The sequence below is a fragment of the Mastigoproctus giganteus genome, chromosome 9 (assembly GCF_048544385.1).
Source record: "Mastigoproctus giganteus isolate SK-2022 chromosome 9, ASM4854438v1, whole genome shotgun sequence".
Lineage (NCBI taxonomy): Eukaryota > Metazoa > Arthropoda > Arachnida > Uropygi > Thelyphonidae > Mastigoproctus > Mastigoproctus giganteus.
Genome location: NC_143583.1, coordinates 201,641,773 through 201,657,432, shown reverse-complemented (window position 1 = coordinate 201,657,432; position 15,660 = coordinate 201,641,773). Strand labels below are relative to the sequence as shown.

At 41.7% G+C, this 15,660-nt stretch overlaps 1 protein-coding gene across 1 annotated transcript in view; it reads right to left on the bottom strand.

Annotated features, from left to right (window-relative positions):
* Positions 1-1,845: 1,845 nt before the first annotated feature.
* The window catches only part of LOC150081031 (uncharacterized), a 64,039-nt gene continuing 50,224 nt past the window's right edge, over positions 1,846-15,660 (bottom strand). The window contains exon 3 of the mRNA XM_090381002.1: positions 1,846-1,999. Coding sequence (XP_090237128.1) covers positions 1,992-1,999 — 8 coding nt within the window. The 3' untranslated portion in view covers positions 1,846-1,991. The remainder of the gene's footprint in view (positions 2,000-15,660) is intronic.

Below are 15,660 nucleotides of genomic sequence, written 5' to 3'. Positions count from 1 at the left end.
TAAACAGAAACATGCCTCCTCTTACAAACTAAGAAACCCTTAACTAATGACACATTACAAAACATGCAAAGCGGACTATACATTGTTCTGTGTGCTATTCTATTGAATTAATTCATTTCTAGACTGATTTCACCAAAAAAAAAAAAAGGTCACTGGTCGTGTCCATATGCTGCTGAGTCACTTTTACACAAGAGTTCTGTCCACATTTATCTGGGTTAGAGTTCCATTGTTTTTCACAAGTGATCATCTTGAAGCACAAAAAAGGAAGAGACAGATTTGAATCTCCAGGATGAAGCTGATCTTGCCCTTGTCCTAAGGTGAGATCTCGGTGATAATGTCCTCTCACTGTCCAAGAATTGATGAAGTTATCTTTCAGCGAGCTGGAGAGATCAAGGGGCTCACCTCCTCAAGGATGCTCTGGACACTGTTTCTGCTCCATAGTCGTCACTTGGCTCAGAGACATGACATAAAACAATCACTGAATTAGTAACTGTTCTGAAGCACATGCACAAAGTATCTAAAGCTAGCTAAACAGGGAATTCCTACATTTTTAGCATATATGTTGTGGCCATACTTAATATAGTGGAGCCATTTTTTTTTTAAACATAGAGCCTTCATGTTTACCGACAGCTTATAGGGTAGTACACAAATAGTGTGATAACATAATAGTGATATAATTACTTATGAGATAGTATAACAGTAAGGATAATGACAGTGATTTGTATTCCTGTCTACATATATATAAATTGTATTATTGCCAGTAGTGGTTAAATACATGACATTTACATGATATTTATCGATTAGACATGACTAAAATATGAGGATAAGAACAAAGTATATCATTAGTATATAAAAAGAATTCTCTTCTATCACCTTTTTTTCTTCATTTGATGGAAATCCTTCCTTCATCCCACCATTCTTCGGATTGGACGGCACCCTTTGCTGCGAGTCCCTTGCATTCAAGTGTAGAGGTTTGCGGCTCGCACTGCACAGTGAGTCGAGGGTGGTCCCAGTAGCACTTAAATCGAGAGGCTTCTTTGGATTTTAATGCACCGTTCTCAGGGCAGGAGAAATCCTGGATATTGATGATGGCCTTTGCCACTGGGAATTCTGTCTTCTCCATCCCTTCGGTGAAGATCACCTGGTAGAGCTTGGTGATGGGGCTGATCCATGACCCAAAGTGGGGGGGTGAAAGTTCCTCGTTCCCAGGAGAGGCCTAGGAGATGGTCGCAGAGCCAGAGGTTATGAGACTTTACATGGTCAAGAAGTGAAAAGAACCTGCATGCTCCCTTTAGGACTGTTTTTGTACTACTGCTCGTCACACCCTATAACTGCGACCTCTTTTGGGGAGAGTGCGCCTTCAGCGTCCCTGCAGAACTGGATGTCCACAACTGCCCAACTTTCGGCTGGAACCGGGTTCAAGATAGGTCCATGCCTGGAAGATATCTGTGAAAGGGAGGAGCGAATTAGAGCCAGGCGAAAGGGTCGCTCCACAACACCAATGCGACTTGGGGAGACATGAACCTCCGATCGGTTGTTCAGAAATCGTCTGCACCTCCGACACCTGGTCCATTTTCTAGGATTGGCCTGATGTCCACGGGGTTCCAGGTGGGGAGGTCCCGAACTGCAGCTCTGTGCTTCCGGGATGGGGTGTAGGCTGATGGTCCTGTGTACGTAGGTACACGGCCTAGGAAAGATTGGGAATCTCGGGAGAGCAAATCTTGACGTCGGTTGCAACGTCTGCACAGATGCCAGGATCGCCGTTCCAATCTTCTGCCGCCACACTGGGCATCAGGTGAAGGAAGAAAAACTGGCGTGGGTGGGGTCGAGGCTGATTTTGCCGACTCTTCTTCTGTTTTGTTCCGTCTTGTCCCTCATTGTCTTTTCATTCTCTGTGAGGTCCTCTCCGGCTGCTGCTTCCCACCACCATCTCAAAGGGGCGAGAATGATGGCCCAGACAGCCCTCTGCTAGTATCCACATCTTTAGATCTTTAGTAGTCTATGACGGATTATTATAAGAAAAGATAGAGGAAAGAAGTAAATTCTCATTCATTCCCTCTTTCGCTCTTTACTCTCTCCTTACAAACAAAAGATTCATTTCATTTATACACCTTATTTGCTCTTCTTGCTCTCCTTCCTTTTGTACCTTTCACTCTGTATGCAATTTAATTTTTTTTTATTTACGAAAGCATGCCATACAAGACGATACAACAAATAATCCAAAAAGTCACTGATAGGATTATAATAGGTTTCTTAACCCACGAGGTGAGTCCTTCACCGATTAGTTGATGAAACCATACTGTCCACGGTGTTTGTCCTGGTGCGAAACTTGATACGTGAGAGACCTGTGAAAAGTTTGGGTGGCTGACTTGTAAGGCTGGGTCTTCTAGGCAAAACTCTGTCTGTGCAGGCCGTAATAGTTCTGACAACTAGGCATAGTTTTTCATTGTGGCATTTAATATGTCTTGAATTGTATAGTGAAGGTTGTTGGTTCCTGTGTTAATTTGATGGACCTGGTGGCTACTAATATATCCTGGAAGTTGACAGAGACTCTTCCGGCAAGGCATGTTGACAATACTTGGAAGGTGAGGGTAGCTAATGTACTGCATGCAAAACATCCAATGGGTGTGGTAATATCCTCACTAAACTTAGGGCATACAGTATGAATTTCCAGGAAAAATTCAAAATCCGAAAAGGATAAGTCTAATGTCAATGGTGCTGACTGTGACATTTTAGATGTGAGTTTCCCAGAAGGTTCCAACTCCAACTGGTGGGAAATTTGAGTTTTTGGGAGTTTATATGACTCACTTTTCTGGCACCTAACTCTATCTTTGTAGAAATGGCATTGTATCATTCGGTCGTCAAAGATAAATTGTTTTCAAACACTGTAATTCGATTGTGTGTCACCAATTTCACCATATTTGGGATGGGATACCAGAGCTGCCTGGTCAAGGTAATCTTCAATGCTATTCCCCACTCTCAGGATTAGACGATGTTCAAGGATGCCAGTGGATTGATCAAATGTTCCCAGAACCTGCAGTTGAATGTTATTTCTTAGTGACAAGGTCTCATTCGTTTCATTGGCATGGGTCTGTACTTCCACTGTGTAATGAACATGACATTCCTTCAATTTTCCGGACTTCATAAACTCTCGTAAAGTCTAGAACTAACCAAACCCAGTAATGCAAACAGGGTTGGCTATCAATAATATGGCAGCTCGAGCCCCTGTCTCCTGCGATACAATTTGTAATCCCTGGCCAGCTTAGGGATTCCCTAGTTAGAGCCTCAAACTTATATCCCGGATTGCAATGTATCCCCCATGCACAATAAGCATTCTGTGGGCATGCAACCTGACTGATGAGATGCAGTTCTGTGGGAAAGGTGTAGTACATCCGTTTTGTCTGCCAGTGGCCTCACACTTGTTTAAAGGCTAACTGCATCTGGAAAAGCGTCTGTTGAATGTCAGAAACGAACCACAGGCACTGCTTGTATTCCAAGTTCAGAAAAGTCACGCAGACTTTAGTTGGGATCTTACATGGACGGGACAAGCCTGCTTGACGTTCCTTTATTGTGGCATGTAAAATCTGGTGGTTGGTGCAAGTCGAACCTACTACAAGTATAAGTGTTGCCAAGCATAGGAGGATCTGTAGAGGAGTAACCTGCAAGAGTGGTCTGGGTTCCAAATGAACGTGTTCCTCTAAGTATCTCTGTACTTTCCCCATAGTTGTCCTAAGTGCCGTTCCTGTGGACAAACCAGCCAGGCGCCAGACAATCTGAAACATCCTCCAGGTGGCACTGAGCAACATGAGGAGTGCTCTGGCTGTTTGTCCTACCGATTTCAGAATAAGCTTAGAATACCAAATTAACACGGCTGCAAAAATTCCAAGGGTTACGTATATTACATAAAACACAATGGGGGGGGACAATGTCTATTGTTTATCAACTCCCAACAAAAGATGCAGCTCATCCTCTTACATTCATCTCTACCTGTCAGGTGTACTGTTCCTTGTATCACCTTCCCTTGACGTGATATAAACAGGAAGTTCAATGGTCCTGGGGTCAGCACAAACTCCTGAGGTACCTCTGCCTGCAATGGTTTCTTGTTAATCACGAACGTTTTCTCATTCCTGAATTTCCTTATAATCAGTGTACCCTTCTCCAGTGTGGTGAAAACTGGAACTGTAAACATGACTTCCAAGCCTTGCTCTTCAAAATGAGCTTGCTCATCAGACAGCAAGCATCTCATGAATCCAGTCTGGTGCAAATTATCCTGAGGTATTGCGGGTGGAAACGCCTCCAAACATTCTGTATGAAATGATCGGTGGATCCTGACAGTCTTGGATCCAAACTCTGTGAGCCAATAAGCTTCGGCTGCTCGTCTTTGACATACACATGAAGACTCCTGGTTACACTCTGATTCATAGCAGTATTCCAAGCTGCCTTTACAGTGGTCTCTACTGCATTCACAAAACTTTCCATTCCTCTCACACTGGTATATGACCAAAGTGCCATTTTCATTCAAGGACTGCTTTGGTATGAAATGCTCTGGTGGGATCAAAGTGTCATTTGGCAGAAGAATTCTGGATACCCATTGCTTAAGGCAAGTTCCACAATCCACTACGGAACAACTATTTTGGGGTATTGATTTGCGCAAAGCTGCGGAGGGTTTGCATATTTCACAGACATACGCACCATGTTTCACTTGACAGTTCGATATCAGCTTGGCAATACACCAAAAATATCTTGAGTGTCAAAATCTTTAGCAAATCTCTCAGGCTGAGCTTCATGCTTGTTTAAAATCACTGCAGTCTCTCTACAAAGATAGAGAAAAACTATCAGTTTCGGTAGAGGCTAGAAGTCCTTACAAGTATAGATATATATAGACATGTTTTTTTTTTACTTTCAAGCATCCCTGAGTAAACCTGCCAAATAAAAACCACTGTATCGTTCTATCTGGTGGCTCTACCCTATCTGCATCTCCTTGCGCCTTATCACTTTGATCTGGGGGTACAACCTTTTCCATCTCAGTTTCACCGATGTGAACACCATCCACTGTTTCTGATCTCACGACCGAAGCTGTCTCTGGCACCAGTTCCTCATCCTGTGACTGAGGTGTTACAATTACCTCCTGTGGGGTATGAGTCATACAGTTGCGGCTACATAAGTTATACTTGTGAGACTGGGTAGGTACCTGTGCAGTTCTTTCTGAACTCATAGACAGTTCTATCTTTGACTGGTTCTGATTCCTTGATGGGAGAGACGACAACGGAATCGACACTGGAATGCTTACAGTTTAGTTGGTTGAGTCACTATTGGTCTAGGGTCTATAGGTGGGATCCAGTCACACATTTCCACTTCAGGATCATTAAAAATCCACATTTCTTTTGATGTGGTCTCTGTACACGCCTGATCAAGGTCTGTATCTGCTGATTCCTCTGTTCTAAGATCAGGAAAAATTTTACTATCAACCACCTTCATTAGTCGATCTATATGTACTAGCTGACTATCTTCAGGGTTATGTAGGTTTTGAATTCCAAAATTTACTGGTGAGGTTTGACTGATCACTCGATAAGGACCTGTGCTCAAATGAGCCAATTTCTTTGTCGCACCTACTTTTACCTTAGGAGTATAAAGATACACAAGAATATTCTTGTCTACTGCCACCGATGCTTTACGTTGTTCTTGCATTTGCACTGCTTCTTCCAAGTGCTGGGAGACAATCTCATAAGTTTTCCGAAGACATGCACACATATGTTCGGAGTAATTTTCCAGATCCCGCTCTGATTGAGCATCGTTGACTACATGTGATAAATTTGCTGCCAGTGTGTGATTCGAACGCTCTAGCATTGCACTGAGGGTGAAAATAAGATATGTGGAGTTGACGAATATTCAGTTTTTCGCACACTTGTAATAGTGAAGACACGAAGTTACTACCTTGATCTGTTAGTATATATTTGGGGATTCCATGCCTCGATAACACGTTGACGAAAGCTGTGGCCACTACGTCTGCCTTTTAAGTCGAGTGGAATCACTTGGCGCAACGTGTAAAATTATCCACCGCCATTAATAGATATTTATGATCCCTTAAGGACATCGAAAGAGGTCCTAAAATGTCCACGATACTCTTGCCCATGGAGAATTTCAACAGGGACTGTCATCAGGGCCGCTTTGGCTTTCGGATTGTATCCTTTGCATTCCAGACAGGGCGGACAAGACTCGACATAGTTTTTGTCATCACTGTACATACCTATCCAGATGTTTTTCCTCAACTTTTGCAGTGTCTTCTGGAGTGCCATATGTCCCCCACTGAGAATGTTGTCATGACGACTTCAATACTTCTGATCTCAGGCCAGCGGGAAATACTAACTGCTCTAATGACTTGGGTCGTGTGGCTCCGGGGTGAGATAAGGAAAAGTAGTATGATATCCCATCCTTACTCAAATAAAATAAGTCTGGAAGCTTTGTCAATGCCTGCGGCTCTTCCTCTAGCTACTCAATTAACTTCTTCAGATTCGGGTCTTCTCTTTGAAGGGTTTTAATCACGGATCTGGTTTGCTGTTGTGACATCACCGATGGCTCACAAATTATGTTGGCTGATATTGGAGCAACTAATTCAGTAGTCCCGTGTTTCTTTGACCTTTTCTGTTTTTCGTCTTCCTCTAATACTGGTCTGGAAAGAAAATCTGCATTTGAATGAACTCGGCCCGGTCTGTATACAATTTTGTAGTCGTATTCTTGTAGTAACATACTCCAACACACTAAACGAGGTGACGGATTTTTCAGATGGAGAAGGTAGCTCAATGGTTGATGGTCTGTTATTAGAGCGAAACTTGAGGAGATTAAGAAAGGCCTGAATTGTGATACCGCAAAAACTATTGCCAACGCTTCCTTTTCTGTGGTACTAAACAGTCTCTGATTTCTTTAATAGTCTGGAAGCATAAGTAACAGGCTGTCTCAAATTTTCACCTACTTCATGCTCTAGCACAGCAGCAACTGCGTGGTTTGATGCATCGGAAGAAACAAAAAATGGTTTTGTGAAATCCAGATAAATCAACAGGGGCTGTGTTACTAAAGCAGTCTTTAGCTTATCAAAGGCTTCTTGGGTGGAACTGTTCCAAGTGAAGGAAGTGTTTTTCTTAGTAAGCTGCGTTAAAGGGCGAGCTATTTCAGCAAACTCTGGGATAAACCTTCTGTAAAATCCTGCCATTCCAAGAAATTATCGTACTTGTTTAACTGTCTTTGTGGTTGACACTCTTGGACTGCAGCAACATTGTTTGGATCTGGACATACGGTGTTCGCCCAGGTCCAAACAATGGGGCGGACACCATCCCCACTAACAAGATGACCCAAGTACTTCAACTGCTGTTTCAGGAATTCGCATTTCTTTGGCTTCAGCTTGAGATCGTACTCTCTCAGACGCTGGAAGACACTCTCAAGAAGTTTCGTGAGGTGTGAGGACCAATCAGTAGACGCGATGACAATATCATCTATGTATGCAAAGATTGAGACGTTCTTCAAGTCTTGTAGCACCGACATAGCATGAACAAACGAGCTCGGGTCATTTTTTAATCCGAACGGCATATTCCTATATTGAAATAGCATTTCCCCTGTAGTAAAAGCTGTTTTGTGACAGTCCGAAGGATGGACCTCGATTTGTTGGAATCCGGTTTGAAGGTCTAAGCAACTGAAATAACGTGCACTGCCTAGCAAATCAAGAATTTCACACGTGTTTAGGATTGGATAATTATCCATAGATGGTATGATCCATCTTTTTTCTTTACCAGAACAATCGGCGCTGAATATGGGGAGTTGCTGGGCACAATAATACCTGATTGCAGGAGGTCTTAAACCTGGTTCCGAACCTCGTCCTTTAATAAGAAAGGAATTCTGTAGGCATTTTGTTTGACAGCGATGTTGTCGGTCAATCTAATTCTGTGTCTGATGACCTTTGAATTACCTAGCTGGGCTGGTGATTGGCGAACACATCCTTGTATTTACACAACAAGTCTGACAATTGGTGTCTTTGATTGTCAGTCAGGTGATCAAGCAAAAAGTCTTCTATAGTCACAGGAGATGTTCTCCTTTCATCTTTTTCCTCATCTATAGAGTTAACTGACTGGTTATTAAGGCACTCAAGATTAGCAATTCCCATGCCTTTTGGAAGGTGAAGAGGCTGTCTGCAATAAGGCCTCTAAGGTTGGGATTATTCATACCACAAATTTAAACATATACACCAACCCTTTATAACTGATTTAATAGTAAAATAAAATAAAATAAAATGATACAAAAGACTGTAAAATAATATTTACAAAAATATGATTATTTACAACAAAAATAAAATAAAATAAGTAAATAAGTTAAAATGCATTAAAATTTAAATTTAAAATCGATAAAAACACTATTAAAGCTTTCGGAGGTGTCTGCCTCCTTCCTCAGAAGTAATGAAATTTAAGCGACACATCCTTAAGTACCAGGTTCACGGCACACGTGGATGACCAGGCGCATATTCGGTATTCCTTTCACTTGTACCAGAACCAGAAGTGGTCTGGGGACGTGGAAAACTAAAACGTTTATCTCTGCCAAGCCACCGCCTCAAAAAAGGGGTGAAGCCTCAGAACAGTCGGATTTATTGAGCTCTGCGGTCCGTATTGCTCTTGAATGTTCCCCCAGACGGTCCTTGAGACACCGTCCTGTCTCCCCCACGTAATATTCCCCACAATCCGGGCATGTGATCTCATACACCACCCCACTACTAGAATCCCTAGTAATGGGGTCTTTGACCTGTGACACTACTGTGTGTAACCTCCGGCCCGGGAGCTGCACACAGGCATTTGGAGGGAATGGTGTGATTTTTTTTTTTTTTTTTTTTGGCTGATGCTGCATAAGCTCATGCATTTGCTTTCTTGCATCACATGCCACCACTATTACTACTACTACTACTACTACAGCGTGTCTGAAAATCGCGAAGCATCCTTGCAATGCGATCCGACAGGCCCGGATAGTAGGGAACATACACTGTAGTAAGCGGTACAGGCGGAACTACCCGATTGGGCTCTTTCTCTATTGTATTTATCAATGACCCTCTGGAGGTAACCGCACCTCATAAGATCCGTCATTATTTGCCTAATTTCCTTCTCCCCCTCCTCAGAGGTGCTGCAATGTGTCCTCACCCTACCCAAAAGTGCTCTGGTCACACTATTTTTATGTTGGGTAGTCTGTGCCATCCTATAATGTGAGTACTGGCCCCTTCACATTGGTTTCCTATAAACCTTAGTTCTAAGTCTGGAGCCTTCCCTATACACCATAATGTCCAGAAATGGGAGGGTACCATCTATTCCTACCTCCGAGGTGAATTTTATAAAGGGGGAAAAACCATTGAGAAACGAGACCACATCTTCCTCTCTCCCCTTCTTTACAATAGTAAACGTGTCATCAACATATCGTTTCCACTTACGCATAGGGAACTCCTATCTCGCAAAAGCCCTATTCTCTAGTTCCTCCATAGCCAGATTTGCAACAAATCTCGCTGATTGGAGAACCCATGGCTGTGCCGTGAACCTGTTTATACATCACTCCTTGGAAAACCAAGGTTGTACTGGAAAGACATAATTCAATAGCACAACATATATCTTCTATGTTTAGGTGGGATCTAGCACTTAAGGTATTATCCTTCTGTAAAGCCAACTTCACACATTCTACCCCATGTGCTATGGGGATACACGTGAATAATGATATGACATCTTTTGACATCATAATCTCGTCCTCTCCGATATCTCGACTCCTTACAAAGTTCACAAATTCCACACATCTCCAGTAACCAACGTGGACCGACCCACAACTGGAGAAATCAGCTGCGCCAGATATTTAGATAGAGCATACGTAGGGAAAGAGGAAGGAGGCAGACACCTCCGAAAGCCTTAATAGCGTTTTTATCGATTTTAAATTTATATTTTAATGCATTTTAACTTATTTACTTATTTTATTTTATTTTATTTTTGTTGTAAATTAGTTTTTTGTAAATATTATTTTACAGTCTTTTGTATCATTTTATTTTATTTTAAATCAGTTATAAATGGTTGGTGTATATGTTTAAATTTGTGGTATGAATAATCCCAACCTTAGAGGCCTTATTGCAGATATAGTTAATCTTTATGGCCATACAGTTCTGTGGCACATCTGAAGGTACCAAAGATACAGCATAGGTGAGTCCAAACAGCAGCAGCAGTTAAGGTTTGCCTACCGTTGCAGGGATCATAATCTTATTCCACATGGATTTAGGATCAAGGCACCATTCAAAAATGCCCGTTTGTCCAGGATTACCACGTGGTACCAAAAGATTTTGAATACATGGATCCAGAAACTTCATGGTGACTTGAGACATAGTAGATTGATTGATGTAGCATTAGGTGATATTAGTAGTAGATTGCCCCCCCCTACACCTGATGGTGTGAAGAGGTTAGTTTTGGAGAGGACAAATAGGATTACCTATTCATATAGACAGAGACATATTAGGAAGTGCAACACGTTATTAGAGGAGCAGTCCACTGTATTTAGGGGTAGTAACCATTCTAACTTTATTCAGAACTGAAGTGGCAAACCTTTAACCCAAGAACAAGAGACTATTGGCTCTTGGACCTAAGTTTACATTGCTGCCCCCCAAACCTCCAATCACCAAAACATCTATGGGCATTGAGAGGGCAATTAGCAAATTACCTGAACACATTGCCAATCAAATTCGTGTTAAAGCTGTTGCCATTCTGGGCCAGTCAAAAACGGTTGCTCCAAATCATACCCCGAAACAGAAGAAAGCACTAGAAGAACTTAAACAGGACGAAGATATTATAATCCTACCAGCAGACAAAGGCAAATCAACGGTGGTATTAAGCAAGGAAGATTACCACGAGTGTTAGACTTATTAGGTGATAGTGGTACTTATAAGATTATCCATAGAAACCCCTTGGCTAGCTTAGAACAGCGTGTAAATAAGATGCTGCTTTCCTGGCAAAAAATAGAAAAGATTCCAAAGGACAAGTATTGGTCCATGCATGCAACAGGGTGTCGGCTGCCCAGATTTTATGGGTTACCTAAGATCCACAAGGAGAATGTTCCATTACAGCCCATAGTTTCCTTCATTGGTAGCCCTATGTATGCTCTATCTAAATATCTGGCGCAGCTGATTTCTCCGGTTGTGGGTCGGTCCGCATTGGTTATTGGAGATAGTGTGGAATTTGTGAACTTTCTAATTAGTCAAGATATCGGAGAGGATGAGATGATGATGTCATTAGATGTCATATCATTATTCATGTATCCCCATAGCACATGGGGTAGAATGTGTGAAGTTGGCTTTACAGAAGGATAATACCTTAAGTGCTAGATCCCACCTAAACATAGAAGATATATGTTGTGCTGTTGAATTATGTCTTTCCAGTACAACCTTGGTTTTCCAAGGAGTGATGTATAAACAGGTTCACGGCACAGCCATGGGTTCTCCAATCAGCACCATTGTTGCAAATCTGGCTATGGCGGAACTAGAGAATAGGGCTTTTGCGAGATTGGAGTTCCCTATGCATAAGTGGAAACGATATGTTGATGACACGTTTACTATTGTAAAGAAGGGGAGAGAGGAAGATGTGGTCTCGTTTCTCAATGGTTTTCCCCCTTTATAAAATTCACCTCGGAGGTAGAAATAGATGGTACCCTCCCATTTCTGGACATTATGGTATATAGGGAAGGCTCCAGACTTTGAACTAAGGTTTATAGGAAATCAATGTGTAGGGGCCAGTACACACATTATAGGACGGCACAGACTGCCCAACATAAAAATAGTGTGGCCAGAGGAGGGGGAGAAGGAAATTAGGCAAATAATGACGGATCTTATGAGGTGCGGTTACCCCCAGAGGGTCATTGATAAATACAATAGAGAGGAAGAGCCCAATCGGGTAGTTCTGCCTGTACCGCTTACCACAGTGTACGTTCCCTACTATCCGGGCCTGTCGGATCGCATTGCAAGGATGCTTCGCGATTTTCAGACACGCTGTGTGCAGCTCCCGGGCCGGAGGTTGCACACAGTAGTGTCACAGGTCAAAGACTCCATTACTAGAGATTCTAATAGTGGGGTCGCATATGAGATCACATGCCTGGATTGTGGGGAAACAGGACGGCATCTCAAGGACCGTCTGGGGGAACATTCAAGAGCGACACGGACCGCAGAGTTCAATAAATTCGCCATTACCAAGCACTATTGGGAAAAACACCAGATCTCCCCCGACAACGCTGTCATCCTTGACCGGTTGCATAGATTCTGGGACCGCAAGTGGCTGGAAAGTCTGTGGATTGGATCCTCTGGTAACAATAGCATGAACAGAGACAGGGGAGTTAGGCTTCACCCCCTTTTTGAGGCGGTGGCTTGGCAGAGATAAACGTTTTAGTTTTCCACGTCCCCAAACCACTTCCGGTTCTGGTACAAGTGAAAGGAATACCGAATGTGCGCTTGGTCATCCACGTGTGCCGTGAACCTGGTACTTAAGGATGTGTCGCTTAAATTTCATTATTGCTGAGGAAGGAGGCAGACACCTCCGAAAGCTTTAATAGTGTTTTTATCAATTTTAAATTTATATTTTAATGCATTTTAACTTATTTACTTATTTTATTTTTGTTGTAAATTAGTTTTTTGTAAATAATCATATTTTTGTAAATATTATTTTACAGTCTTTCGTATCATTTTATTTTATTTTACTATTAAATCAGTTATAAATGGTTGGTGTATATGTTTAAATTTGTGGTAGAGGTTCAGTCGTCAGATTTGCAATAAGCACTGAGACTTTCCCATCTTTCCCTATCTGATCTATTGAGTATCTCACTGCCAAATCATCTCGACTCAAATTAGAATTAGGTCCTGCTAATACTAGATGTTCGGTAGGAACAGCAAGCTGGTCACAGTACACGGTTACTACCCTTTCTGTTGATGCTGGAAGGACGTGTTTATAGGTGGTAGATGATTTTCATCAACCGGTGAAATACCACCACTTTGCTTATTGGAGGCTTGAAGTGGTGAAACCCATGTTTAGTCTCTAGAGCAAAGTTTCCGGCATCCCCTTTCCCCCATACTTCTCCTTCAACCCATGCATGGTACTAAGTACTATAGGTTTTGATACCTTTCATGTTTGGGGTTTTCATACAAAAAAAAAAAAAAAAAAAAAGGTAAGTTTAGCAACAGTGGGTGTGGAACCCAAAGACTGTTCCCTGATACCCTCGTCTCTTAAACAAATCTTCAATGGAACTGAATGTACAATTCTTTTACCTAAGTCTATGGTGAATGAAAACTTCCTAAATACATTTAATCCCAAAATTATGTCATACTGGCCCTTAAAATTTCCAAAAGCTACCAAAACATTTTCCCGAAAAGTCGCACTATCTAATTTAAGATTAGCTGCTACTTCAGTGTGTATAGGTACAATATTGCCTGAAACCCTGGTTACAGTTAATTCTGGAGGCTTAGGATCTAATGATCTATCATTCTTAATTTTACTAAACAAATCTGCACTCATTAAGGTGATACTAGCTCCAGTGTCTAAAAGACATCTGGCTTCGATGTTTTGCACAGATCCTAAATTACAGGTAATTTAGTGTTATCCTCCAAGATGTAAATGCCATGTTGTGTGTTTTTATTACTGACATATGGCTTACTGACTTTGTTGAGGTTATGACCAGGTAACAGGGTTTTATTGTATCAAAAGTTCCCTCTACTTTGTTCAGAACCCCTTCTCAGTCATAAATTTCTGTCTCTATCTTGCCTATAGCTTCCAGTATTGATATGATTACTTTGTCTGCCCAAAATTGTTTTAGGTTGAGTTTGTCTCTGATTAAACTCATTCCTAGATACTCCTTTTCTTGACCTAGAATAAGAGTTGATATTATCCCTGTTATGATTATTATAATATATTCTATCTGTGATTCGATCCCGATTTTCGTTAAAATTATAACTGGTTGTTAGCATAGGACGCCTCGATTTTTGGTAATGCAGTGTACCTATCCACTCCGTGGTTCGCATACGGGCGAGTGGGAGGTAACTGAGTCGGTCGGTAGTTGCATGGTCGACCGCTGCAAACAAAACGTCTCTCCCGTCGTTCCCTTCTGTTTACGGAATTTTTGAATGCATGCTGCCCAGCATAACATCGCGCAACTAAGCGTCTTTCTGGACGGTCAATGATCTCCGCCCTCAAGGTCGTGTCATCATCTGGGTATGGACTTACCGCCCTGTCTAACTGTGAATACACTACACATAGTACCTTGTAATTGCGGGGAGGGGGAAAATGACCCATGGTATCCTCGTTTTGAGACTAAATTTTCTGATTCAAAGCGGTATCTGTATTTCCAAATTATTGAGAGTCACATTGTTTACCGATAATGTACCTAACGATTGTTGTAATTCTTGTATTTGATCTTGTATAGGCTTAAGAATGTTTTAAATTACTTTCCTGTTGATCCCATCCTTCCTCATTCCTTACCTGGCTATTGATAACATGCAACGGCAGTTTTAGGTTGAGTAAATGGTTCATTAATTTCTCTCCTCGAAAATTCGACTGCCTGTGAAAAGGTTAGAGGGTTGTGTGAAAGTACCATTTGTCTCATTTTAACTTAAATATCCCTAAGGAATTGGGCCAACATTGCTTGATTCAGTATGGCTAAAGCTTTGAGAGAATCTCCTTGCATTTTAAATGCTAATTGAGCTACGTTTTTTACTCGCGAGCTGTAACAGGCCACAGATTCTGATGGTCCTTGGATAGCAGTTGCAAATTGGTGGAGACAGGTAATAATTGGTTCCCTTTTTTCAAACTGAGCTAAAAAGGCATTCTTAAAAGCATTGTAATTCTTTTCCCCGCGTAATTCCAGTGAGTTGGCCAAAAAGTCTGCTGCAAGAGACCGGAATTTCGATTTACAAACTGCTATCAATTCTTTGTCTTGCCAGAGTGCTAATTCTCCAACACTCTCTAAAATTTTGAAAAACAATTGGACCAAAGGGTCTTCATCGTGTTTGCCATAAAAAGATTGGTACTAGCCCCAGGTAACCAGCGATATTAGCCAAATGAGGCCAGCCAGGTTCAGGGGTGGGTTGTGGCTGTTGTGTTTCAAATAGAGGGGCTGATAGATCCACATCTGTTGTTTGTGGGCTGATTCCTCCATTTTATTGATTCACAGTATCTGATTGAGATTATGGTCCTCCAAAAGCAATGGTGAAACTTACCTTTATGTAGAGCTGAAAAGGAACTATAATTTCAGTTATTAACTTATTCTAAACAGAGTGTGTTACAACATATAGCGATCTGTTTATTTCTCTGTATTGAATTATATAGGTAGAGTTGTTACTAGCTACTACTCGTTGAATATGGATGCCCTGTGTTGATGTAAAGGAGTAATGCCCCTACCTACTCTCTATACACAAAATCAGCAACCTTGCTCTCTAACTGTAGTCCCCTTAGATTCTTCTTCTATTCTCTGGTTTGCTCTTGTGACTTATTCTTCAGACCATAAAATTCAAATGCCCGTGGGCATTCAAGTAGAATGGCTTTTCATCCCGTAAGACATTTCATCCTGGTCACGATTAGCAACAGTGTTATACTAGCGTTTATTTTGGGGCTCATTAGGAGGTATCTGCTATTA